The sequence below is a fragment of the Gallinula chloropus genome (genome assembly GCF_964237585.1).
Source record: "Gallinula chloropus genome assembly, chromosome: 21".
Classification (NCBI taxonomy): domain Eukaryota; kingdom Metazoa; phylum Chordata; class Aves; order Gruiformes; family Rallidae; genus Gallinula; species Gallinula chloropus.
In genome coordinates, this window is record NC_140106.1 from 9,721,401 (window position 1) to 9,748,276 (window position 26,876).

Here is a 26,876-nt window from a genome sequence, read left to right on the forward strand (position 1 = left end):
CACCCCTACGATTCTGTGAAAAGATATTTTCTGTGAAAAAGCACTGGGCAGCTTGGCCTGGCCCATCTAAGGGAACATGTGAAAATCTGGAATGACACCTGGACAAGTTAGTTCATCAGGCTGGCTGCTCCTCTGTGTTTGTCTTGAATCCTTGTGGAAGGAACACAGGTAGAGACAGAGCTCAGGTTTCTTCAGGCTCTGCGTGATGATTAACCCGAAGTGACAGAAGCTTGTGGCTCTACAACAGAGCTGGGAAAGCCTCTCACTGTAGAGGACCCACATGAAACCATTGCTCACTCCACATGGCTGCTTTATGCTTTGGATTTCTCTTGCAGAGGGACCTGTCTGGCCACAAGAACATTGTTGGGTACATTGATTCCAGTATCAACCCAGTAAGCAGCGGCGACGTCTGGGAAGTGCTGATACTAATGGACTTCTGTCGAGGTGAGTGTGGGCTCAACCTGCTGGTCAGTGGTAGGTTTGTCCCTTTTTGGTGCTTGCAGGAAACTTGCACAGCACCTTCCTTTACCAGTCAAACCTGTTTGTACGCCTCTGGCCCTTGCTGGGCTGCCAAGGGACTGTTCTAAACAGAGCAAAGCCTAAATTTGGTGTGGAGAAACAGATAGCTGTGTGGGCCCTGGGTGGGATTGGTTCCACCTTTGCCCCTGCCCAGGGTGATTCTAGATCCTTTCTGTTGCATAGCAGTACCCTTAAATAGGTACTGCTGTTTTCCATAGGTCTGTCTACCCAAGAAGTGGCTCTTCTAAAGCTGCCAGGCTGTGGAATGAAATTATTCCTCACTTTATGTCATTTTTCAAGCTTTTTCCACTCCTGCCTGACTTAATACTGTTCTGGAAGAAGCTTGAAATGGATAATGCAAAGCCAAAAAGCATTCCTTCTACCTCTGACCTTTTGGCTTGGGTGTCTCTAGCTGGACAGGCTCTTCCAGTCTTTTCCAGCTGTCCCTCAGCTTTGATCTCCTGTGGCTGGGACATGGTGTTTGGAAAAGGATGAGTGTGCTGTGCTCGAATGCCTCTCACAGGAGTAGTGTTAAGCAATAATAATGTGGCCAGGTGATTTCCCTGGCCTGTGACTTGGGAAGCTCATGGAAATAAGTATTCTTGGGACTGTTTGTCTTTTAACTGAAGTGGAGAGCAAGATCTAGGTGCTAAAATGCCTTGAAACATGTACAGTATGGCTCTCTCTTATGCCATGCCCTCCTCCCTGCTGCTTTGTTTGCATGCAGGAATCTTGATTAACTTGTGTGGAGTTTGTTTGCTGGTAAAAGGAAGAACTTGCCATGTAGCTTTGCTGGAGGAATCATTGTGTATGTTCTCTGTAAGCTCAAACCTAAACCTCACAAGGAGTGTTGTAAGAAATGGGCCTGGCAGGGCTGGTAATTCCATACTCTCCACATCACAGACTGTGCTGCAGAGGGAAAAGCAAACCATAGCAATTCAGACTGCACTCCCTCTAGCTGCTTTAGCCTCCCCTCTGTGCCAGATTTTGGACTAAAATCAGTCTTTCACCCAAAAGCAAGAGAACTGCAAGGTGGCATCTCTCACATGGCTTGCTTTTGGCAGGTGCTCTGCTTGGCACACACCAGCCTCCATCTCCAACACTGGGACTGAAGCACAGGGGTTGCTGGTAATGTTCCCTTGTTACTCTCCTGTGTCATCAAACAGCATCCAAACCATTGTGCCTTTGTGTGCAGAACTGCACTTGCTTTGAGCACAAGATGTTCACAGCTGTACTATTTATTAAGCCAAACTTGTCTCTTGTGCTGTGGAAATAATTTTTCCTGACATTTCTGCAATGGAATGAGACCACCTGCCAGAGGTTTTTCTCTGTGCACGTAGGGTGTTTTGAGGGGAGAAGAACCTCAGTGTGGTTTGTTCTGTTGCTGTCCTAGAATCATAGAATGGCATGGGTTGGGAGGGACCCCAAGGGTCACAGAGCTCCAACCCCCTGCCACAGGCAGGGCTACCAACCTCCAGGCCTGGAGCTACACAAGGTTGCCCAGGGCCCCAGCCAACCTGGCCTTGAACACCCCCAGGGATGGGGCACCCACCCCCTCTCTGGGCAGCCCCTTCCAGCCCCTCACCACTTTCTGCAAAAAAACTTCCCCCTAATACCTAATCTCACCCTTCCCTCCTTCAGCTTCACTCCATCCCCCTTGTCCTGCCAGTCTCTGCCCTTTAACAAGCTGATTCCCCTCCTGTTTCTCTGCTCCCTTCAGGCACTGGAAGGCTGCAATGAGGTCCCCCCACAGCCTTCTCTTCTCCAGGCTGACCCAGCCCAGCTCCCTCAGCCTCTCTTCATAGGGGAGCTGCTCCAGCCCTCTGAGCATCTTTGTGGCTCCTCTGACCCCTCTCCAACAGCCCCACATCTTCCTTGTGTTGGGCCCCAGCTCTGGACACAGGACTCCAGCTGGGGAGGGCAGAGCAGAGAGGGACAATCCCCTCCCTGTCCCTGCTGCCACCCCCCTGCTGATGGAGCCCAGGATCCCATCGCCCTTCTGAGCTGCAAGAGCCACTGCTGGCTCTGTCAAGGCTTTTCAAACATTAAAGTTGAGGCAGGTTCAGGACTCATTCATGAAATTGCTTTTATTTGTCTGGAGTTTCCTTTATTGCAGATCTCTGACTTTTGGGGGTTTATTTTACAGTCTGTGATTTTTAGCCAGGCCATTCAGCTGTGTGCAGGCTTTTTGAGTGTGTCTTTTTCTCCCTCCTCTTGCTTACATGTGGCAAACCACTTTGGGGCACCCACAGCCTACAAAATCAGCTGTTTATTCCTCTAGTCTGAAAAATAAAGTTATCTTTGAAGAGAATAACCAGCATGGCTTAGGCAGAATTACATCTGAGTGTTAAAACTCAATGGGTTGGGGCCCTTAAAAGCTGACTTGCCCCTCTGCTGGAAGACAAGAGGAGTAGTAATGCCTGCTGGCAGATAAGGACAAGCCCCAGGGATTTAGATGAGGAAATAAGAATGAAACCAGATGAGTAAGCACATTGCAAAAAGCCTCTGCTGGAGCTTGGTGTGAACTTCAAATTTGAACTGGCGAACTTCCCTGGAGCTGTGCAGCCACAGTTTGATGGGGAGCTCAGATGAGGTGTGTCTGGTAGGATTGATGCTTAGACCAGACCTGGCTTTGTGTACCTGCCCTGATTATTTTTGGTGTTGGGTTTCTCCTCAGGAGGCCAGGTGGTGAACCTCATGAACCAACGCCTGCAGACGGGCTTCACGGAGAGCGAGGTCCTGCAGATCTTCTGCGACACCTGCGAAGCCGTGGCCAGGCTGCACCAGTGTAAAACACCAATAATCCACAGGGATTTGAAGGTGAGTTGTGGACTCCAGGAATAAGGAGGATGGATGCACACTCCTTGAGGTAACGTGTCTGCCTGCAGCCTACGCCCCGCCAGACGGGCTTTGATTACCGGTCCTGTGTCTCTGTTAGTGATGAGGAGAAGTGGGTATTAATACCTCTCTCTATTGGAAGATTAAAAAAAGAAACAAGCCTCTCCTTGCTGCTTACCATATGTTTGCCATCTATAGATCTACTTAAAAAACCACAAATGTTTGTGAATAACTCTGTTTTGCACAGGAGGTGAGCCAGAATCTATCTCATGAATTATTCACAGTGACTTTCTACCACCTGAAACGCTATTGATGTTAGAAGGGAGCTCACAAAAAGCATGCTGTACATTTGTTTCCTGGACCCAGGTTAAAAGGATCTCTCCAGAGATGTTGGCCTTGAGGCAGAAGTCATTTGAAGCTTTTCAAACTGGCCTCTAACTGGGTTTACAGTGAAAGTGCCCTGTATAACTGTGCTTAGTTGGGAGCAGAGCTGGGCCAGTGAGGAAGCTTTTGAAAAACCCCATGCCTGTAATCAAACAAACAAACAAAAAGACCTTCCCTTTCCTCTCAACTAGCTTGTAAAATGCCTGAATAATATATTCAGCCAAGAAGGAGGCTCCTGTGTACATTTGAAATTCAGATGTGCTTTGTAGGTCAGGTTCTGTTTTCGGAGCCCTCGACTGATGTGGTTTCTTTTTGCCACTGGCCACTGTTTTATAGGAGCAAAAGAATCCACATGTGCCAACAGGAGCCAGGAGGTGCAGGGGGGAAAAAATAAATCCTCAGGGTTTGGTGTGCTTTAGAGTGTTTCCAGTGATTGTGGCTCCACTGCTTGGTTAGTTTGAATATAGAAACCAAGTCTGACACCTCTTTCTCTGGAGCAACATGGTAGGGGGGGAGACTTACAAACATGAGGCCTGGGCATCTTGTGGGAGTTTGTACAGGCAAGGAAAACTGGGGTGAGGGTAAATGGCTTGGAAAAGGAACCTCTAGGGTTGATATTAACCCCTGATGTTACCTTTTGGGGGAATCTCTGGGGTTTTTTTTAAACAAAGAACAAACTTATAGTGTAGCACACTAACAAATTCTGGGACTAATGGCTTAGGGAGTTGATAGTGAGTGTTGAGTGTTGCTTTCTACACCGAGTTGCAATTGCAATGGGCTGTTACAGTGTGAAGTCCAGCCTGCTGTTGTGTGCTTGGATCAGTGAAGTTTGTGAGGTCTGGCTTCCAGTTGGTAAGCTGCACCCAATGTTGGAGCATTGGCTCCTGTCTGCTTTGAGACGTGTTTCCCAGCTGAATATTTCAATCCCAGTTCTGAGTTGAATATTGACATTCCAAGAGAGATTAAGGGCTAGAAAAAACTTTGCCTAAGGAAAGCACACATCAGGTGGGTGTTCTTCTGTTGGGGTGAACCTAACCCTGTTGTTGAGTGGGCAGAGGTTGGCGCTGCAAACAGCTGCACGGGGGTTGGCGGCTTCTTCCTCTTCCAGCTCTTTGATGTTGCTCTAACACTGGAGGTTCCTGCCCAGAGAGCTGTGCCAGCAGAAGGGATCCTGTGAATAGTCTTTAAGCCCTTTCAGACAAATGCAGCTGGAGTTGTTTCAGCGGGCTGTGGCTGTGATTCTGAGTTAACCCAGCAGGCTTTGCCTGAATCAGACCAACCTCCTCTTGGCACAGTCTCCAGTCAGTGGGAAGTGACTGACAGCATCTTTAAGCAGCGTGCCTATAGGCACAAGTGGGCATCTCACTGCAAAGAAAGGCCACCAAAAAGATGCTGTCATCCCTGTGTCTGCTTACTAAGACCTCCCTTCCTGATCTGCCAGTTAACCCTCAGGCGCTGTGTCAGTCTGTCCCCGTGTGTGCACAGCTGAAGGATGTGCTGCACCAGGACTGATGCTAAATTCCACGTGCTTCAATTGCCACAGAAACAGGCAGGTGTTGGTTTCTCCCTAAAACATCAGGAAGCCTTAGGTGGGACCCCAAGGAGGCAGTGTGAGCCTGCTGGTGCTAGGCTTGCCTTGCGTTGGTACCTGGACCTGTTCCTGAGGGTATTTTCCTCTCTCTCAGGATTCATAGGCTGTTGCTGACACAGGGCATTCCCCAAGGAGTTTGTTCTTCTCTCTCTGGAGTAAGAATGTTTCCTCTATCTTTAGGTTAGGCCTTGTAATAGTGAAGAAGAAATGCCCAAACCTTTTTAGGGTTATTGATTATGTTACCCTGGCTGTGAAGGCTGCTTCTAAGTTGGAGTTGATACTGAGAAACTCTAACTGACCCAGAGGAGTAGGGTTTAGGAAGGTGGAGGAAATCTGTCTAGAGGGGATGCTAATTTACACAGCTACCCTATAACTAGTGGCAGTTGTTTGTGTAATGGGTTTATGTTTAACCTTGTCTTTTCAGTGTCTCATTCTGTACTGTGTGGTGTTCAAAGCACCAGCTTTGATACCTACAGCTCAGAGCTTTCTGGAGTGAGAGGTCCCACTTCTGCCTGTGATGTTTCTGCTAGTCTGAACCCATCTGGTAGCAGGAGCAGATCGCTGCCTTGCAGATGTGTGGCTGCTTGGGGGTTTTTTTTTTGGTAGTAGGATTTTTTTTTTGGCAGCAGGATACAGCAAAATACCACGTCAGTCAGCACAGGGGATGCTGTTGATGAAGACAGATCTCCTTCTCTTTCTCTGCTTTCAGAAATAACCAGAAGGTTGTGCTCTCATGTTAAGGAATTAGCTGCTTCTGCTTTTGCTTTAGCAAGAGTCCTCCTAGTGTCGCTCTTCTCTGGTGTGAGAAGATCACCCTGTGCTCCAGTCAGCTCTCTGCCTTCCATCACCCTTCCTGGTGATGCCAGATCTTGCCCTGATGCCACCAACAACCTTTGTCTGGAAGTTGTTTGGATGGATGTGTGTTCAGAGTGTGATTGTTCAGTCCTCTGCTGGCAAACTCTGGATCCTCCCCCTCTGCTCTGCCCTGGTCAGGCCCCACCTGGAGTGTTGTGTCCAGTTCTGGGCTCCCTGGGATAAATCAGGCAGGGATCTCCTGGAGAGAGTCCAGAGGAGGGACACAGAGATGCTGAAGGGCCTGGAGCATCTCCCCTGTGAGGAAAGGCTGAGGGAGCTGGGGCTGTTCAGCCTGGAGAAAAGAAGACTAAGGGGGGACCTCATTAATGTTTATCAATATCTGAAGTGTGGGATGCAGGGGAAATGGGCAGCCCCTTTTCAGTGTCTGTGGGGACAGGACAAGGGGCAATGGCTGCAAGTTGGAGCACAGGGAGTTCCACACCAACATGGGGAAGAACTTTTCCCCAGTGAAGGTGAGGGAGCCCTGGGACAGGCTGCCCAGGGGGTGTGGAGTCTCCTTCTCTGGAGAGATTCCAGCCCTGTCTGGACACTGACCTGTGTGCCCTGTCCTAGGGAGCTGCTTTGGCAGGGGGTTGGACCTGATGATCTCTGAAGGTCCCTTCCAACCCCTGTGATTTTGTGATTCTATGATTCTGGTGTTTTTGGGTTGCTGTTTGGGTTTTGTGGGTCTCTTAAGTTATTTTCTTTTCTTCTGGAAGTTACTGGATGAACTTAGTGGCTGGATATAATCCAGTGCTGATGCTTAACAAAACTTGCAGGATGCTTTGGTGAGGAGTCATGTCAGAAGCCATTCTCAGCCAGATGAAGAGGAAGGATTCTTCTGGAAACATCTGACAAGTGCTTGCAGGGAGAGAGGGAATAGCACTGTCAGTGTTGATCTGCTAGGGAGAACATCTGTGTGCAGTGCTTTATTTAAAGCAGATGGATAGCAGAGGGGGAAGGGGTGTTGTTTAACCCCTTGCTGCTCTAATTTGGCTGCTTGAAGTGCTGCCTCCTCCTTGTGAAGACCATCCTCAATGAGGAAGTCCAGTTCCTAAAGGTTTTGTTAGTGAGTACTCTCACAGTGACTTATTCTTTTTTTTTAAGTACATGAGCAGTATGTTTCCTCTCACTGTTGTATCTGAGCATTTGACATGGATTGAAGATAAATACATTAAGATTTATGTGTGTTCCCTTGAGAGAACGTCCTGCTCATGACACTGGAACACAGGGATGCTCTGCCAAGGCAAAGAACCCAACCCAGGTTTTTCTATGCCTGGTGTCAGTGTGGTAACATTTAAATAGCTTCCTAGCTGGATGCAGGGTGGATTTTTGTCACTGTGTGATTAAGTGTGAGCAGTTAGGGGAAAGGCAGTGCCTCTGCTGATTTTATTTCTTCCCCCCACCCGTCTATCCCAGGGGCATTTGTTTCAGTTGTCTAATTCAAGCTCCCAAATTAATACTTGGAAGAAAGGAGTTGTCTTCTCAGCAGCCTGGGGAACCTCTGCTCATACAACCACTGTTCAGGGTGTACAGGGTACCCTGCACATGCTGATAACAAGGAGCTGAAGTCAGAGTCTGAGCTGAGGTTTGTTTTGAACAAGACCTGGGTGAAACAGAGGGGAAGAACTGGAGGTGTCATCATTTCATCAAGTGTAGGAGGAGTCACCTTCCCTGGATGTGTTCAAAAAAAGGGTAGATGAGGTACTTGGGGATCTGGTTTAGCTCAGGATGGGAATGGTTGGACTTGGTGATCTTCAAAGGTCTTTTCCAACCTTGTGATTCTCTGGGTGTGCTGCCCCCTGTTCCCCCCCTCTCTGTGAGGGCACAGAGCTCTGAAGAAAGCTGCCAGGAGCTAGTACTACCTGTCCCAAGTTCAGATGCCAGACTGTGGGTCGTAGCAGCACTCAGGACACTGGGACACAGTCCTTGTCCTGAAGCAAGTAGCAGTCTTAGAGGCAAGGCCTGCAGGGAGGAGAAGAGAGAGCTGGCAGCAAGGAAGGCAGCATTGGAGCTATGATTCTGCAACTTGACTTCTATTACAGGAGATGTGGCCGAGGTTTGATGGGCATTTTCTTTGCTGTCCTATTACACTTCCATGCCAGAGGTGCCTGCAGGCACTGAAATCCCTGGCTCATCTGAAGAAAACAAATGGGTTTTTTTTTGTCTGAGCGATTCTGCCTTTGTCTGTGGTACTTGTAGGTTGAAAACATCCTGCTGCACGATCGTGGCCACTACGTCCTCTGCGACTTTGGAAGCGCTACTAACAAGTTCCAGAACCCTCAGACAGAAGGGGTGAATGCAGTAGAGGAGGAGATCAAAAAGTAAGTGTGCTTTTCCTTTTCAACTCTTAAATTTCTCTTTGAAAGGTTTTTTTTTTTTTTCATGTGCCAGGACCAAGTTTTACCTGGGCTTGTTGCAGCAGATGCAGGAGAACAGAGGTGTGTGCTGCAGGTAAAAAGGTGCCTGGGGGAAGGTGAAGCCATAAATTGACCTTGATGTAATTGCTTTGGAATTGAAAGACTTGGGTGTCCTAATGCAAGTCCACTTTGAGGTAGTGACACGCTCTGTTACCTGTGAGGTCTGTCTGTCTCTGTCCCTCATCTGTCTCTGCTTCTTTGAACTGCAGTACAGCAGGTGACAAAATCCCTGTCCTCCACGAGCCCCTTGTCATAAATCCTTGCAGTGACTAAGGGAATGTGTGGCCTATTGCCTCAGCTCCTCAAAAACTGTGAGGACCTTGAGGTGTTTGGCTCCTTCTCTTGCTTGGTGCAGGACCAGCTGTAGTGGCAGCAACTAGGTGCACCTTGATGCTCTTAAAGAGGGTACTTAGCTCCTTAGTAGGACCTGGATCAGGAATAGAGCAGACTCTGGGTCTTAAGTTTTAATATCATCACCATTGCAGACTCTCCAGTTCTGTTAATAGAACATTCTGGCTAGAAAACAGCATGTTAGAAATGTGTGCAGATGTCTCCTTTTCATTAGGCTTCAGTTACACCAGCATGGATTTCCTAGAGTGGTTCAACTGGAGGCTTTTGAGCCCTCCTAGTCTGGCTTCACAGTCCCTCTGGAATGCCCTAGCTGTACACTTATTAACAACCCTGCAGAAACTTTGCCTTCTGGCAGCACTTTCTTGTGATCAAGGTTGAACAGCGTGCGAGGTGCCCTGGCAGAGATGATAGCCCACCTGACAGAGAAGCTGGAAACCAGGACACAGTTTAAGGGCTCTTACAATAAGATTTCCTATTTGTAGTGATTGGTTTTAAAACAAGGCAGATCTCAGATGTAGTTTGAGCTATGAAATAACCTTTCCCTTGCTTACAGTGACTCTGAGCAGGAGTCCTGGCGTGGAAGCCTAGTTACTGGGAGCCACGTATCCAGTTAAAATCCTTGTAATACAGTTGGCCGAAGCCTCAGCAGTGAGGACATCACAGAGGACACTGGGCTACTGACCTTGTTAACACTCTGAATCCTTGAATGTTTCTGGGTTTAAAATGACCATACTGTTCTGTGAGCCAGTTGCCTGCTTGAGAAAGGATCTTGCTCCCTGCTTTGGTTCCACCCAGCAGTTTGCAGGGGTTAATACTTTATTGCTGAGGTGTGTGGCAAAACAGCTCATCCTTAGCACCCCATTCCCTGAAATGATTAGGGCAAGAGGGAGTTCTGAATTGTTGGGAGATGGGACACAGTGAAAATGCTTGGCTGGTGACAGCATGGCCATGCTGCGTGGGGGAGTGGTGGTGCAGGGCTGCACCAGCCTGATGCTATGACATGATGCACTGTGGGCACTTGAACCAGCTGCACCAGGCTTGGGCCATGGGGGGACTATCTGAGATCTCCTGGAAAGGGTCCAGTGGAGGGCTATGAAGATGATTAAAGGACTGGAGCATCTCTCCTGTAGGGATAGGCTGAATGAACTGAGGCTGTTCAGCCTGGAGAAAAGAAGGTTAAGAGGGGATCTTATTAATGTTTATAAATCTCAAGTGTGGGACACGGGGAAATGTCCAGCCTCTTCTCAGTGTCTGTGGGGACAGGACAAGGGGCAATGGCCTCGAGTTGGAGTACAGGGAGTTCCACACCAATCTGGGGAAGAACTTCTTCCTGGTGAGGGAGCCCTGGGACAGGCTGCCCAGGGGGTGTGGGGTCTCCCTCTCTGGAGAGATTCCAGCCCCGTCTGGACGCCGACCTGTGTGACCTGTCTCAGGGACCCTGCTTTAGCAGGGGGTTGGACCCGATGGGCTCTGGAGGCCCCTTCCAACCCCTGTGAATCTGTGTTCTGTGATTCTGTGATCTGATGGCTGATTCAGACTCACTGATAGATGTTTCTGCTCTAGGTACACTACGTTATCCTACAGAGCGCCAGAAATGGTCAACCTCTACAGTGGCAAGCTGATTACTACAAAAGCAGACATATGGGTATGTACATAAACCTGCTCAACATCACACAGCCAGGCTGCAACAGCATCTTGATGATGGGTTACCCTTTATTTTTGCTATTACTTTGCTTTTCTGTTACCATAATAACAGGGTAACTTCCTGGCTGGGGCTAACCTGGTTTCCATAAGAGACTGGACAGTTTCTGAATACAGGAGTTCCTCTGCTTGCTGTTTGAGTTGCTGCTGAGCAGGGTGTTTTGGGGATAAAATGCATGTGTGCTTATTGCATGCTATTATCTAATTAAGTAGGAAATTCCAGGGTTGAACACTGCAAACCTGATTTGGTTTTTTTTGGAGTTAAAATAGAAAATTGTGTTGTGACTTGTGCCTGGGTTGGTTCCAAGAATGTAAAGTCAAAGTTACTGGTCAGAATTGAATAGAAAACTGAGAAAAACAGCCCCTCCCTCAGAAGCAGTAGTATGGACAGTGCAACCCAGGGCTGAGTTGTCAAATCTGGCCCAAGACCAAGCTGTTGTGCTGCTGTTTCTAATGACTGGTGCAATCTTGCCATGCTTTTCATGGAACTGTTGGTGTAATTTGTTACTGGCTAACCTGATGGAGGATGGAAGGCTTCTCTTTAGCTGGGAGAGAGATGGGGGAAAAAAAACACCTCGATGCTGTTTGTAGTGGCAATTCAGCAAATGGGGTGTGCTTAAAATGGTCATTTGGAGCATGTCTGTGTGGTTTCTGAAGCCCTGAGCTAGGAAGTAACAAGGCAGAAGCAGTCTTAAGGAGAGTTTTTTAATATATCCTCCATAGCTCTGTTTCAGCATATTTGTTGGCATGACATCTGCTGGGAAGAGTCACAGAATCCTAGAATCTCCTGAGCTGGAAGGGACCCATAAGGGCCATCAGTCCAACCCCTGGCTCCACACAGCCCAGTCAGAGCTGGCACTGAGCACATCGTCCAAGCACCTCTTGTCCTCAGCCCAGCTTGGGGCTGTGACCCCTTCCCTGGGGAGCTTGTTCCAGTGCCTAACTCCCCTCTCAGTTACAGAACCTCTTCCTGACACCAAGCCTAAACCTCCCCTGGCAGCTTCATGCTGTTCCTTGGGGTTCCATCCCTGGTCCCCAAAGAGAGGAGAGAGATCGGCGCTGTCCCTTTGCTCCCCTTGTCAGGAAGTCACAGACCCAATGAGATCTCCCCTCAGCCTTCTCTTCTCCAGGCTGAACATCCCCAGGACCTTCAGCCTCTCCTTGTGAGCCTTCCCCTCCAGACCCTTCCCCATCCTTGTTGCCCTGGAGTCCTCAGTCCTTCCCCATGTGCTCAGCTTGGAGTCAGGAATGCAGCAGCTCCTCTGGGTTGAGTGGGAGGCTGTAGAACCCATCTCTGCACCAGTGCCAGGTCACTCAAGAGACCTGGAGTGAGAAGGTCACAGCTGGAAAAGCTTGTCAGGGCCTTGAAGGCAGCCAGAGGAAGACCTTGGATTTACACTCCTTGTGATAATGTGGAAAGAGGGAGATCCAAAGGCTCCAGCAGCTCTCTCCTTCCTGGCATGGAAAGAATCCTGCTCGAGTGACCCGCTGAGTGTTTCCAAACGAGCGTGTGGTGGTGTGTGCAGGGGGGCCTCAGCTTCAGGGCCTGATGCAATGCTTGTCCTGCTTGGAACCTCCCTTTCCTTCAGTCTCAAGGTTGTTCTTGACAAGAGGACAATTTAATTGTGCAATCCTGTGACAGATGATAGAAGCTGATGATGAGTCGCTTCGGATTAGGAAACGTTTCCCCCTCTCCCCTCGGTGGTGGGGGGAGTGTTTCATAATCAGCCCTTTGTGCAAATCTTGGAGTCTTCTTTTGAAATGGGTGGTGGTTCTCACTGTCATAAGCAGCATGGAGATAGATGGAGGGGTGATCCAGCCTAGCAGCCTGCAGCCTTACCACTGTGTATCTATTTCTAACAGTTGAAAGGTTGCTTGAACTGAATTCCAAACATTTCCAAGCTTTTCTTTGTCAGAATAAATGCATTAATGATGATGGTTACCATTGATTTTTGCCATTAATTTGCTTTTTCCTTCCAGTACATGGCAGAAACAGGTGTTGCCCCTTTACCAACTCCAAGGGTTGTGCTGTGCAGAGCTGTGGGGTGTGTGACAGCGCTCACGCCATCCCCTGGGTTACAGTATCTCAGCCAGTCAGGGAGAGATTTCACATATTTATCTTCCCACGTAGCTGTGCTGGTTTTCAAGTGATGGCAGGATGTTGAATGCAGGCTTGGCATTGTGCAGGGCCCCTGTAGCAGAATAAGCTCAGAGCGCTCTCCCCCTGTCATCCATCCCTGTTTGGATTGTACCGTTCCCTGCTTCACTCCTGCTTGTTAAACCCTGTGCTCTGCTCTGTCTCCCCAGGCCCTGGGCTGTTTGCTGTACAAGCTGTGCTACTTCACCTTGCCCTTTGGGGAGAGTCAGGTGGCGATCTGCGACGGCAACTTCACCATTCCGGATAACTCTCGGCACTCGCAGGACATGCACTGCCTCATCCGTGAGTGTCCCCCACCCTGGTGGAATCTTCTGCAGGACTAAAAAGGCAAAAAAAAGGCCAGAGGTGTTTTGAGCTTCTGCTCCCACATTGGTGTTGACATTGAGGCCCTGGAGCGAGTCCAGAGAAGGGCAACCAGGCTGGGGAAGGGGCTGGAGGGCAAATCCTCTGAGGAGCGGCTGAGGGAGCTGGGGGTGTTGAGCCTGGAGAAGAGGAGGCTGAGAGGAGACCTTCTCCCCACCTCCCCTGCCCTGCCAGGAGGGTGCAGAGAGGTGGGTGATGGTCTCTTCAGCCAGGGGACAGGAGAAGGGACAAGAGGCAATGGGCTCAAGCTGCCCCAGGGCAGGGTCAGAGCAGATGGGAGGGAAAGTTCTTCCCTGGAAGGGTTGTGGGGCTGTGGCACAGGCTGCCCAGGGAGTGTAAACTTCCCTGGAAGTGTTTAAAAAAAAGGCTAGATGAGGTACTTAAGGATCTGGTTTAGCTTAGGATGGGAATGGTTGGACTTGATGATGTTTAAAGGTCTTTTCCAAACTTGTGATTCTGTGTTTCTCCTCTTTTGAGAGTCTTGCTTGCACACGGGGCACACAAAGCGATCCTGTAGTAGCTTAGGAGATCACTCTTGGAAAGAAATGATGATGAAGAGATTTCTGTTTAGCTGGGCTGCAGCGAACTCAGTGGAAAGGCAAGGAAAACAGACAACCATTTGGTTCAAGAGTCCTACAGAAACTTGCACAATAAGCCTATTTATGCAGAAACGTATTTCTCCAGTAATAAATCTGTTTGGATAAGGAACTGAAAAGAACCACAGTGACTTAGGCTGGTGATAAGAATTCATCTTCTGTGAATTGAGAAAGAGAACTGCAATGATTTATAAATAACCCACTGACTGGAGTGAATGTGTAATTAAGGGTACAATGCTCTCCTCTTGGCAAAGCTGGGGCAGCTCTTGTTTGCAGCACAGCATTTGATTTATTTTTTTTTCTTTAAATTCTTTTCCTAGCCACAGTCTTGACTAACACAGAGTTGGCTGTGTTTGCCAAGCAGCCTGGTGTTTTCTTATGCTAAGGTGGTGGTACAGGCGGCTGGCCGGTCTTCCTGCCCCGCTGACAACCACACTTGGATCAAACTCTCATCCCACAGGTTCAGCTGGAAGTGTAAAAGTCAGGCTGAATTTCCCCTCCTTGCCCTAGAGCCTTTGATAGCAGCTACAAATCATAGAAACATAGTCATAGAATGGCATGGGTTGGAAGGAACCCCAAGGATCATAGAGCTCCAATCCCCCTGCCACAGGCAGGGCCACCAACCTCCAGGCCTACACAAGGTTGCCCAAAATCGTTTGTGGCTGTATTGGAAAATACATCCTGTCTGTCTTGTCCCTTCTTCTCTCACCCTGAGGATCAGCTCAGCCCTGCTGATCATCAACTGGATGCTCCAAAAGACTTGGGGCAGCCTTGGCTTATACCAAAAGTAGCTCCACCGTAAACATCTCGTGTGAATCTGCTTGTTCTGTTCCTCTGATAGTGGCATCTCCATCTTTTACAGGGTATATGCTTGAGCCAGACCCTGATAAGAGACCTGATATTTATCAGGTCTCCTACTTTGCATTCAAATTGGCAAAGAAGGAATGCCCAGTCCAGAACGTCCAGGTGAGTAGTGAGGGAGTGGACTGGTGTTGGGCATTGTGTGAGGAGGCTGGGGTGGTCATTGCTGCATGTTGAGCATTTGGTTGTATTCTGTCAGTTGTTCCCTGGTTCTATAATGAGGAGGATATATTTTTAGTAATTAGCAGTGTTCTTTGGGCTTTTTTTATCGGGGGCAGGAACCAGAGTTTTGTTTCCTGTCTTGTTTGTCCCTGATTTACCTCCTCACCCAGTTACCATGTGAGGCCAACCAAGAGATCTTGTGCATGTGAATGTGGAAAATGAGGCCATGCTTGTGGAACAGATTTGATTCCCAGGCACACTCATCCCAGCGTGTGTAATTTGTGCAGCTGCTGGTTTTAAAGGTAGTGGTTGTGTGCTGGGCCTGGCCCACTTGCATTTGAGCTCCATCAGCCCTTACCTGACCATCTGCACTGCCTTAGTGTGTCTTTAGAGACTTAGTTGAAAAATAGAGCTGACAAGTATTTTCTTAGGGTGTTACAGACACCTGTGACACTTTTATTTCGTGGTTTCCAGGTAAGAAGAAACCCATTTATTTCCCCTGCCTCCAGTTCAGGTGGTTATTTGTGGCCCATATGAATAAGACATGGTTCTGGTACTATTATGCTTGTAACTTTTTAGAGCAGTATTAATAAGTACTGCTGCTCCTGGCCCCAGGCTGTCTTATAAAACACACCCAGGTTGTGCTGTGAAGCTTTAATGTTCAGATTCCACATGTAGTAAACAAGCCAAAAAGCCCAACCTTTGTTTTTTGCCCCTCTCCCAAACTGCTGTCTTCTCACAATGCTGACATTAGGCAGTTTGTCCAGGATGAGGAATAATTATTTGGGGGATCCCCCAATCTCCCCATTTCATTGTGATGCTTTTGCAAATTATTTCTGTCTTCAAAATACAAATTTCTGTGTCTTTGGGACCTGCAGAACTCTCCAATCCCTGCTAAACTCCCAGACCCGGTTAAAGCAAGTGAAGCTGCTGCAAAGAAGAGTCAACCTAAGGCCAGGTAACAGCATCTGCATCACCCTCAGCCCTCTCTCTGGTCTTTCTGTTGTTTATCAGGAAGGGTGTTGGGTATATTTAGCAGTTTCCTTGTGGGTTTATATTTGTACAGGGAGGCAAACACCGCAGTCCTGAGGCTTTTGCTTCAACGACATAAATAACCATTGATCTGCAAGGCAGAAAATGCAGATATTAGGGGAAATTTTTCTGCATTGGGGGGGGGTGGGGAGCAGGGCTTGGGTGCTACTCAGCATGACTCAACAGCTAGGCTTTTTGTACTGAAGACATGGCTTGACAGCAGCGCTTGAAGTTCGTGCACTTAGATGAATCTACTGTGTCATCCATCCGGAGGCAGAACCCAGAGTACCTGAGAGCAAAGTCAGGAGGAGAGAGACTGCAGCAGGGCCTGGAAGTGGCCCAAAGAACACAGATCTGCTGAGAAACCGTGCTGGGAGCTGTTGCTGTTTTGAGTTTGACCCTGGGCAGATGATAACCTAACCCAGGATGAAATTGCTGTGACTTCTGCAGGAGTCCTGTAGTTTCTTCTCATGGGGTGGGGATGTGAAAGCCCAAGTGATCTCTGTATGAAGAGCCCAAATTAGTGGGGAAACCACTGTGGGGTTTTTTCTCCTCTCCTGCTGCTGCTTGCTCTGCTTACAGTACTGTAACAGAGATGTAGCAATTTAGTTGGACAAAACTTGTACCTTATTTTACTGCCAAGTGAGCAGAACAGCAGTGGGCACTCCAAACCCAGCAGTCTTCTCTGACTCTGACTCTGAAGCAGGGCATCTCTCCTCCTGCCTGTCAGCCCCAGGAGTCTGCTTCTTTGATGATTGAGCACAGTTTCCCTCATTTTGCTATGATAACTTGATATCCAACAAGCAAATGTATCTGCAGAAGGGCAGGGTAGGGTCTGGCTGTGCTTGGCTGTTGCTCTGCAGTTGTGAAACTCAGTAAATACTAAGAGGTCTCCTGACCTGAGTCTGGGGGTAGATGTGCTGAAGTTGAGGTGCTTCTAAAAATAGCAAGTCAGACAACTCTGCCCAAAGGTACCAGCTGCTCTTAAGCTAATTCGTGATGCCCTTCATCTGCTCATCCAGAACTCTGTAGTGGATTTAAACAGTATGTTGTAGCAAATATTTGAATGAGTTGAGTGATTTTGACAAGTTCCAGCTGTCCAGCAGGAGAAGATGCCACGACTGGCAGAGCAGCCCGAGTCAGAGCGTTGGGTTAATCGTTGCATCTGTTAAGTTTTGCAGTGCTGGCAGCTTTCTGGGAAGAGTTGATGTGTGTGTCTGGATGCCCACAAGTGTTTCTCCTTTATCAGTTGTGTACTGCTGAAGTGGGGAGGGTTTTTAAACCCTTAACTGTGTTGCGTGCTCCAACTCTCAGGCTAACAAAGGCTGTGATCTTCCTGCTCTTCCACTTATTCCTTACCTTATCTCATAGGCTGACAGATCCCATCCCTACGACAGAAACTTCCATAGCACCCCGCCAGAGACCTAAAGCAGGGCAGACACAACCCAACCCTGGGATTTTACCCATCCAGCCAGCCCTGACGCCTCGGAAGAGACCCACTGCTCAGGCAGCCATTCAGCCGCAAGGTGAGACGCTGTTCCCTCCTGCTGAGCTCTGTGTGCCACAGGGCTGGGGTGCACCTTGACCTAACAGGTCTCTGTTCCATAGAATCACAGAACTGTAGGGGTTGGAAGGGACCTTGAGAGCCCATGGGGTCCAACCCCCTGCCAAAGCAGCTCCCTAGGACAGGGCACACAGGGCGGTGTCCAGACAGGGCTGGAATCTCTCCAGAGAAGGAGACTCCACACCCCCTGGGCAGCCTGTCCCAGGGCTCCCTCACCCTCACTGTGGAAAGTTCTTCCACATGTTGGTATGGAACTTCCTATGCTCCAACTTGCAGCCATTGCCCCTTGTCCTGTCCCCACAGACACTGAAAAGGGGCTGCCCATTCCCCCCTGCATCCCACACTTCAGATACTGATAACCATCGATCAGATCCCCCCTTAGTCGTCTTCTCTCCAGGCTGAACAGCCCCAGCTCACTCAGCCTTTCCTCACTGGGGAGATGCTCTAGACCCTTAATCATCTTTGTAAACTTCTGTATATATTTATTTTATTCTTCCCTACAAGTTGCAGGACCTGCTGCCCTGGGTGGTGCTCAGCCTTCGCTCCCTGCAAGTGTCCCCCAGCAAAAAGCAGCACCTCAACAGCCTCCGGCACAGCCTCAAGCCAAGCAGGCGCCGGCTGCACAGCAAGCCTCCCAGGTGCAGCCCCAGGTCCCTTCTACTCAGCCCCAAGCAACACCTCAGCATCAACAGCAGCTCTTCTTGAAGCAGCAGCTTCTGCAGCAGCAGCAGCAACAACAGGCTGCGTATTACCAGCAGCAGCAGCAGATGATGCAAGCTCAGCAGGTAGGTTGGCGCACACTTCCCGTGGCCTCCACGGCTGCATCTTTGCCCTGGTTTTGGGGGGAGAGGTGCAGTTTTTAGGCATTTTTCTATGCCTAAAGAATGCATAGAATGCAAGGCTGGCATCTACAAAGGTGAAATAAGCAGTGCTGGTTAAGGCTTTACAGCTCCGAGTATTTCAGGGTCTTAAAATCAGTGCTCAACTGAGGAGCAGAGGGGAACAATTTCTCTTCTGCTCTCTTGGTGACATGAAGACACCTGGAGTGTAGGATTCTGGTCTGTTTTCTGCAATGGTGAGGAGGCATGTGAACACATGATGTGTTAGACGAGGTGTCTGGATGAGACTTGTCTGCTGAACTGAGGTGTTTATAGCTGTACTGATCCCCACTAAAGCATATTTAACAGAGGGAGCAAAGGGACTGTAAGTGTCCTATCCCAGGATAAAAAGTGGAGAAGGGAGTTTGGGAGTGCAGGGTGGTCTCTGTCCTGGGAGCCCTGTTTGGGCAGGTGTAACACAGAGCAGCCCTGGGGGCAGAGCAGAAGGCTGTTTCCCATCACAGAGCGTCTCCAAGCCGTGCAGCCTGTTCCTGCTTTGCTGCTTGCAGTGGCTGTGGCTGTTCTTGTGGCTGGTCTTGAATTCTGGTGGTGGTACCCTGGTTCCCAGCCACACAACAAGCAGCTCAACAACTGATTGTTTTCCAGTTCCCAGTGATGCAGCAAGGAGCTCCAGCGCAGCAGCAGCTGATGCAGAACTATTACCAGCAGCAGCAGCAGCAGATGATGGCCCAGCAGGCAGCAATGCAGCAGAAGACAGCAGTAGCAGCAGCTCAGCAAAAACAAGCAGCCCCAGTGCAGCCACAGCCCCAGGCCCAGCAGAGCACGGCCCAGCCAGCACCCCCACAGGAGCAAGCGGTAAGAGCTTTGTGGGAAGGAACAGGGCAGTGGGGTTTGGGGCACTGGTAAGTGCTCTCCTGCCAAGGAACACCCTGGCCTGGGCAATTGGCTTTTTGGAGCCAGAGCACCCAGTTTACAGGTGCTCCAGGAGCTGCTGAATCCTTATGACTGTGGGGTAGATGTCAGCACTGATGCGGGGCAGATGTCAGCACTGATGCTGCTGCCTCAGAAGAGTGTTTGGCTGCTCTTTCCAGTGGGTCGCTGGACCCTGGAGCTGTGCTCTTGGGATGAGCAGGTGATGAGTAGAAAGCAGATGAGAAAAATCTAAGTAGCTGCTTAATGCAGCCTCTCTTGATGCCTCCCCTGTCGCGCTGCCTTAGAAGACACGTGATAATCTCCTCTAAAAAATGTGCTTAATACATCAGGATGAGCAGCAGAACTACTTCATATCCCTGCTTGTTTGGAAAACTTCCCTCTCATATTCAGAGCTCCGATGCGGAGGAAGGTGCCAGCAGCCCTCCTGGCTGCTTCTGGGACTGGGGTAAATTTACTTTAATGAATACTATGGGAAGGAGACTTTTTCAAAGCACCATAAAAAAAAAAACTAAGTAAAGCATCCAGTATACTAATCATCTGAATGTGTATCCAAAATAAATGCTCTTTACTTAATGGGAAACGTGGCTGGCTGCAGCAGGGAGGTAGCCAGCTCTCTGCAGCATTAAAGGGAAGCTGGACCAGAGGGCAGGAGCCCCATTGCCAAAGCATCTCTGCAGTACAGCTGGGAGGAAGCTGTGGCTTTTGCTTTCGTTCCTGGGCAGCCCCATCTGCTTTTGCTTGTTTTTGAGAGCTCAAAGGGATGTCCATAAACTCTAGTGGTGCCTTGGAGAGAAAGCAGCACGTGTAGGCACTGGCTGAGAGGAGGCTGCCTGTTGCTTTGCTGTGCCAGGCTGTGTGTGTGATCAAACTGTAGCGGGTAACAAAGCGCTTCCAGGACACGGTGTCTGAGTCCCAGCTTGGGGTCAGCTTGTGCTGCTTAGTCATGAGCTGCCAGTCATTAGGGACCTAACTCATCTCTTGAATATGCTTCCTTTGAAGTGCCACCAGGAATTAATTTGGCTAATAAACTCCATAACGCAGTGACCAGAGCAATGCCAGGGAAGTGGTGTTTGCTTTGCTCTCTGATGCATCTCAAGGCTCTGTCAAATTCATCCCCTTTGGCTTTTCTATCACTGTTCAGTGCTAAGCTGGTCATTAGTGTGGGTGGAGCTTGGAGCTCTTGTGGTCCCAGTCTTGCTACTGACTTGCTGAATGACCTGGGGCAAAGCCAGTTGATTCAAACTGGTGGGAGATGTTCAGTACGTGCGGGCAGGTCTTGGATGGCACCCACTGTTCCCTGTCCCTTTGAGAGGAGAAATGCCTGAGATGTAGGTTTGGAGTGCATCTTTAAAGAGCTTTGCTGTGATTCACTAGCACCAAACAGTCTTAATTTTACTACACCAGCCTTGGATGGCTGATCAGAATGGCCATGTCTGGCCACTTCCACTCCTGCAGCAACCAGGAGGGGAAAAATTGGTGGCTGGCTCATTTAAAAGAAGAACCTGGGACATAGTCTCTGAGAGCAGAGCCTCTGAGCAGAAGATACCAAGCCAGGACCTGTCAAAACCTTTTCACATTGCAAGACTTCAGTTTAATAAGCTCTGCATTCATTCCTGTGGAGGTTTTGGCACTACCCTTTTATTTCTCAGCACCAGATGTACTGTTCTGCAGTGACCTCAATAGTGAGACGTAAGGTGGGTGCATTAGAAGCAGGCAGGTCAGCTTGCTTCTCACCCATGGTGAATTAATCTGCCCAGAAATGCCAGGTGAAAAACAAGACAGCTAACTGCTTGTTTGCCTTGTCCCCACCAGAGTTAGGAGCTCACTGGGTATCTAACTTCTTGTTCTTGCTGCCCTCTTAGGTCTTCCCAAGTCTTTCATCTGTCTTCCTTTGGTTGAAAACGGCCTGGGATGATACGGGGAGGGGAACAGGGAGCCAGTATCCACCTGGTGGAAGTGACATGCACAGCTTTCTGCTCTGTGTGTCCTGGTTTTCCTGCTTTAAATCCAACCACAATAATTCACTGACAGGTTTTATTAAAAAAATCTCATAATTGGAGGTGACATTGATGGTGATCACTAGGAAACAGTGTTCCAGGGATGTATGGGTTTGAGAGCTCAACACCAGACTGAGGGAATGGAAACATTTGGGAAGAAACTGAGGGGATCAGTTGAAACCCCTTGAAATGTCCAAAGGGTTTGTAGCTGGGCTATCTTGGCTTACACCTGGTAAGGTGCCTGGTTTTGTCCTCTGGATTTTAATGACAAATGCTGCTCCTGTGGGCCTTGCTTTATTTTTATGTCTTTTTCTCTTCCCTGAGAGAAATCTAAGAAAGCTTCTTGCACAGAATTTCAGTAGAGGGCCTGTGTTCCCTCAGGGATTTGTCCCCAGTTGGACATTATCTGCTCTTCACCTCCCCTCACTCCATGTATCCACCTGAGAAGACTCCTGCACAATATAATGTGATCCCCTTTCCTTTTTTACCTCTGCCCTGGTTCTCAGCCTCTTTAAGGGCCTCTTCTCTCTGAAGTTTGAGACCATCCAGCACCAATAGAAGCTTTGCCTCCAGAGCTGCACCACAGAAAGGGGGAAAAGTCTCTGCTTGTGCATTTGCACCAATCCTGAAATCCTGTAGCCCAGCACATTCCCTCCTGTTTGTTTTCTCTCCCTCTGGACTCCCCCCAGTTCATGACTCGAAGGTCAGAGCCAGCAGCACACGGCTGTGTGTTCATCACGTTGTTCAGGAACAAGGACATGCTGCTTTATTTTCTCTCCTAGGTGCAGGGGCAAATGAGGCAACAGCAAAAACCTCAAACTACACCCCCCCCAGCAGTGCAAGGGCAGAAGCTGGGCTCTCTCACCCCTCCGTCCTCCCCCAAGACGCAGCGTGCGGGACACAGGAGGATTCTGAGCGACGTCACCCACAGTGCGGTTTTTGGGGTTCCTGCCAGCAAGTCAACCCAGCTCCTGCAGGCAGCTGCTGCTGAAGCCAGTCTCAACAAGTCCAAGTAGGTGCCTGCTCACTTGGTGTCACAGGGTGTGGAGGGATGGGGTAGAGCAGGCTCTTCAGAGAGCCGAGTTGAAGTAGGCAGCAAACTCTTTGGTCTAAATGAGTCCTCACCTTCCCAAGGCTACAGCTGAGGGCTTGGCAGGAAGCTCCTGAAAAACATCCCCAGGGCAGAAGTCCTCCTGAGTGCTAAGCTAAGTCAAGGTGACCTTCCTCATGGTCACAAAAGCTGGTGTCATTTCAGCTGTCCCACCAGTAGCCCTGGTGTGTGCTTGATGCTTGTTCTAAGCTGGGGCACTCATCCCATGTCCACAGACAGGTGGGTGCTGCAGAAAGCTGTTTCAAATGGGGTGTGTGTGGGGCTTGTTTTAATTCCTGGCATGAGGATGCTCAACCAGATCACGACTAGCTATGGGTAACTGGTCCCAGCCCTCCAGGCATGTGAGTACAGTAACTCGTGCTGAGTGTTTTTTAAGTAGGAAGTAATTACAATGTGGTAGTTTGGACCAGCTCATAGTGCTGGCCAGAGGGTTTCAGGAGGGTTATTAATAACTGTTGTTTGGTTGGGATGGTTGTATCCAGATCTGCTTCCACCACACCCTCGGGTTCTCCACGGACCTCACAGCAGAATGTCTATAACCCGCCCGATGTCTCCACGTGGAATCCATTTGATGATGATAACTTCTCCAAACTCACAGCTGAGGAGCTGCTGAACAAGGACTTTGCAAAGCTGGGTGATGGTAGGTTCATGGAGGTGGTTTCCTACCTCACAGAAGATGGCATGAGATGATGATGCTTTCTGTCAGGTGCTTCTGGGGTGCTCCCATATTGTTGTGGCTGTAAGGGCTAAATCCTTCTGATTTTCCTTCTCAGTCCCTGTCCTCTTCACTGAGCAATTGCAATGCAATGGGCCTGATCCTCAGAGGTACTAACTGCTTTTAAAGCAGCCTTGACCAGCTGCTTGCAGAAGTGGCAGTTTAAACTCTGCTTCATCTGCAAGTTACGATTTGGAGGAAGGGGCTGAAGTGGTGTAATGAAATAGTGTCCTAAAAATCTAGGTAGGTCTTCAGACTGGAAGCTTTTCTCCTAAATCTGCATCTGGCTTTTCAGGGAAAGCTCCAGAAAAGATGGGCAGTTCCACAGAGAACCTGATTCCAGGTTTCCAACCGGCTTCATCTGCAGCCCAGCCTGATGCGTTTGGTGGTTCTTCCTTCACTGCTGGACCAGGTGAGTCTCTGAATGTGTCCTACAGGGCAGTGCCCTGGACAGCACTGCAGAAGAACAGCAGCTCTTTGTCATTGCCTCTTTAACAGGAGAAATAACATAAGCTCAAGCACTGAGAATGCTAGGATAGGGTTGGTCCTCCAGTAAAAAGGGAAGGTGAGGAATGGCAGGTATACTGGTCACAGTTGGGTAGCAGGGGTGGGATGTGCCATCTGTAGGCAGAAGTGAGGCTTTTGGTGATGGAGGAAACTTCTTGTGAACCTAAAGGGTTCCATTCAGCTTCTTAACGTGTTGAAGTTCCTGCAGCTCGTGGTTAGAAGTGAAATAGGTAGGGTGCAATAAGGGAATCGGGCTCTGGTCAGGCAGGGAGGGCTTTCCTCTCCTGTAGCTGTTTGGGCTGTATGAAGGAGGAGTGGAGCAGGGGTTGTACAACACCCTCCCAGCAAAGAAGTTCCTCCTCAGGGTTAGGTGGGACTTCCTCTGCTCCAGTCTGTGCCCATGGCCCTGTGTCCTGTCCCTGGACACCACTGAACGCAGACTTGACCCATCCTCCCAACCCCACCCCTCAAGGATTTATCAGCATTGATAAGATTCCCCCCCCTCAGTCTCCTCTGGGCTAAAAAGTCCCAAGTCCCCCAGCCTCAGAGACGTTCTAGATGTTCACTGCCTGGTGAACCCTTTATGATGTCCCATGAGCCTTCGTGGAATGATGTTGAGTAGCAGCAGCTCCAGATCCAGCTGTAATGTACCTTCTGCAGAGCCTGAGATGCAGGACCATGGTCTGGGCTTTCTGGATGTCATACCACGTCCAGTTCTTCCAGCAGTTGTCTTTAAAACGTGCCCCTTGACTCCCCTGCCTGGTGGTTTGGTGTAGGAAGGTGTCTTGCAAACTCTCTTGCTGCTGACAACAAGCTGGGCACTTCCAGCCCTTTCCTTATAGACACCAGCCTGTGTGATGCAAGATGCTGTATGTTTTCTCCCAGTCAGAGGCCCACCAGGGCGTGTGTCCTGTTGTTAGGGCATCCCATCTTTTGTACTCCCCCCTCAAGGAATGTTTTGAGACCTGGGGGTTAAACTGTGTTGGTTGAGCTACGTGGTGATAACAGTTGGGGTTTTTGAGTGTGGTGGTGTTGTGAGGCTGTAGCTTGGACTCTAATACCTGTGCTGGGATTTTGCTCAATGCTTTCTGCTGTTCTCTCTTCCCTGTTTCACTCTGCCTCCTTTCTCCCTGGTACCAGCTGAAAAAACAAAAGACATTCTGAGTTTGGACAATAGCCCTCCTCTTCTGACTGTGCCTGATCCTTTCATTCCTCTCCCACTATCCGACACACCAGGTAACTGGAATTGAGTTTATGGAAGGGGTGTGTGTGTGTGGAAATCTGTCTTCTCTTCTTGTGCTCTGAATCTTCCAGGTTTATTTCTAGGCACACCCAGTGTGCTGGGCCACAGCCAGTGGTGCTGAGCGCTCTGCTGAACTGGGTGGCAGTGGTGATGTGGAATGTCATCAGTGGGGTTTCTGCCGTTGCATCCCAGAGTGGTGCTGGAGCTGGGCAGAGCCCCAGGAGCTGGGCTGAGTGGAAGAGCCACTGGTTTTCCTGGCAGACCCTTGGGTTATCCTATCAGTTCTGATGCCAACAATGTCGGTGCCTTTAAGGGTTTGGTATTCAAAGCCAAAAATAATCAGTGGGTAATTGCCTGTTCTGACCTGAGCCATTTCCAAATTGGTTTCTGACTTTTAAATGGTAGTTTTAATTACTCTTACTTTTATTTTCCTGTAAGACTTTGTGGTTCTTTGGCTCCCAAGGTCTATTGCAGAGAAGTTGTGCTTCTCAAAGCACAAGTTACCATGTAACCTTTTCAGGTTTGGCACAATTTCCTAGTGCAGTTGGTAGCTTATTTCCATTTACGTTGCAGTGCTACTCAACAGCCTTTCCTGCACTCACATTTCTCACTGCAGCAGCCAACACTTTTTAGCACAAGATTATATAAGTGCTAAAGAAGCTTATTTGCAAATCAGTGGGATTTGGAATATGGGAATGTGTGTAGGGGGGGTTGTCTTGGAGTTTTTCTAAGCTCTCTGGTGACTGTGTGTGATGGGTCCCAGCTCAGAGGAGAAGTGCTAGTTGTAACTCTCACCCTTGTCCTCAGCTCAAGCTGTGGATCACTGGTGGGTTGACCCAAGCTTCAAAGGGATCTGCTTGTAAAGATGGCATCTTTCCATGGAAAGTTGAGCAATTCAGAGAGGGAAATAATAATTTTCTGGTAACTTTGTGCAACTTTTTTCCTCCTGGCTGATGCTCAAAGAGTGTGAGAAGTGTGTGTTGATTCTAAAGGGATTTTACTCCATAACACTGCGCTTTGAGAACAGAAGCAGAACTCAGAGCCTTTCTCCCATGGCCAAGTGCTTTTCCAAGACCTGCCCAGCTGACTTCAAAACCCCACAACCCACAGAAGGCAGGTGACTGCAGTTCCTTTCCACACCTTGTGGAAGTGCCACCAGGGCAGTTGTTTTCGTTGGTCCCTGTTGCACTTTGATACAGCCCAACCACACGAAGCAGCTGTCCCAGCCTGAGCTGCAGGAGCTCTGAACTTCTTTATAGCACTGAAACCCCTGCAGAGAAATTGCTGTTCAGCCCTGACCTTGGGTGCAAAATAAGTCAGAGCTAGCAGTAGTTTTTATGATGCCAGATTGTTTGTCACACAGGTCTCTCCCTGACCAGTTGTGGATCTTTGCAGGCAGGTGCTAAACCTTCTTTGGCTCATCTCTGCCTTGGATTCTGCCCTGTGTTTGGCTAGGATGGAGTTAATTCTCTCTGTAGCAGCTGGTGCAGCGCTGTGTGTGGGAGTCCTGGGAGTTGGGATGAGAGTGGTGCTGATAACACAGGGGTGTCTTAGTTGTTACCAAGCACTCAAGGACTCTTCAGCTTCTCACGCTGCCCTGCTAGCGAGAAGGTGGGGGCCACCCAGGTGGGGACACAGCCAGGACAAGTGACCCAAACTGGTCAAAGGGCTACTCCATACCATGAGGTCATGCTCAGCACAGATCAGGCTGGTGGGGAGGAGAGCACAGCTCCTGGATGTGCAGTTTGGGGACAGTCCAGCTTTGGGTCTGCTCTGATCTGTGGGGTCTGAGTTGTGTGGTGAGGAACTGCCTTGTGTCTCACCACATTGGAGTAGTTTGCTGTGAAGTCCTGTTACTGTTCTTTCTCCCTGCTGTCCCAGAAAACTGACCTTATCCTGACCCACCAGGTTTGCCTTTGTCTTCCCTTTTTTCCTTCCCCCATTTTCCCCCCCTCCCTGTGCAGGAGAAGCCAGTGAGTAACTGCATGGTGCTCAGCTGGGGCAAAACCACAGCAGCTGCATGTGTCTGACCCTCCTGAGCTCTGTGGATCTCCTTCCTTGGGAGGCAGGAGTGTGCAGGAGATGTGGCTTGCTTTGGCTTCCTGCAATGACACCTCTGTTGGTTTGGGGGTTGTT

General features: G+C 49.3%; 1 protein-coding gene across 1 annotated transcript in view; it reads left to right on the plus strand.

The window, feature by feature from the left end:
- AAK1 (AP2 associated kinase 1) overlaps positions 1–26,876 on the plus strand; it is a gene marked incomplete at its 5' end in the record, with an annotated part of 79,659 nt that overhangs the window by 26,726 nt on the left and 26,057 nt on the right. The window contains 14 exons of the mRNA XM_084273977.1: positions 336–444; positions 3,197–3,339; positions 8,390–8,511; positions 10,522–10,603; positions 12,967–13,099; positions 14,639–14,742; positions 15,678–15,757; positions 17,203–17,357; positions 17,900–18,180; positions 18,880–19,089; positions 21,947–22,176; positions 22,758–22,915; positions 23,286–23,402; positions 24,638–24,733. Coding sequence (XP_084130103.1) covers positions 336–444; positions 3,197–3,339; positions 8,390–8,511; positions 10,522–10,603; positions 12,967–13,099; positions 14,639–14,742; positions 15,678–15,757; positions 17,203–17,357; positions 17,900–18,180; positions 18,880–19,089; positions 21,947–22,176; positions 22,758–22,915; positions 23,286–23,402; positions 24,638–24,733 — 2,020 coding nt within the window. The remainder of the gene's footprint in view (positions 1–335; positions 445–3,196; positions 3,340–8,389; positions 8,512–10,521; positions 10,604–12,966; positions 13,100–14,638; positions 14,743–15,677; positions 15,758–17,202; positions 17,358–17,899; positions 18,181–18,879; positions 19,090–21,946; positions 22,177–22,757; positions 22,916–23,285; positions 23,403–24,637; positions 24,734–26,876) is intronic.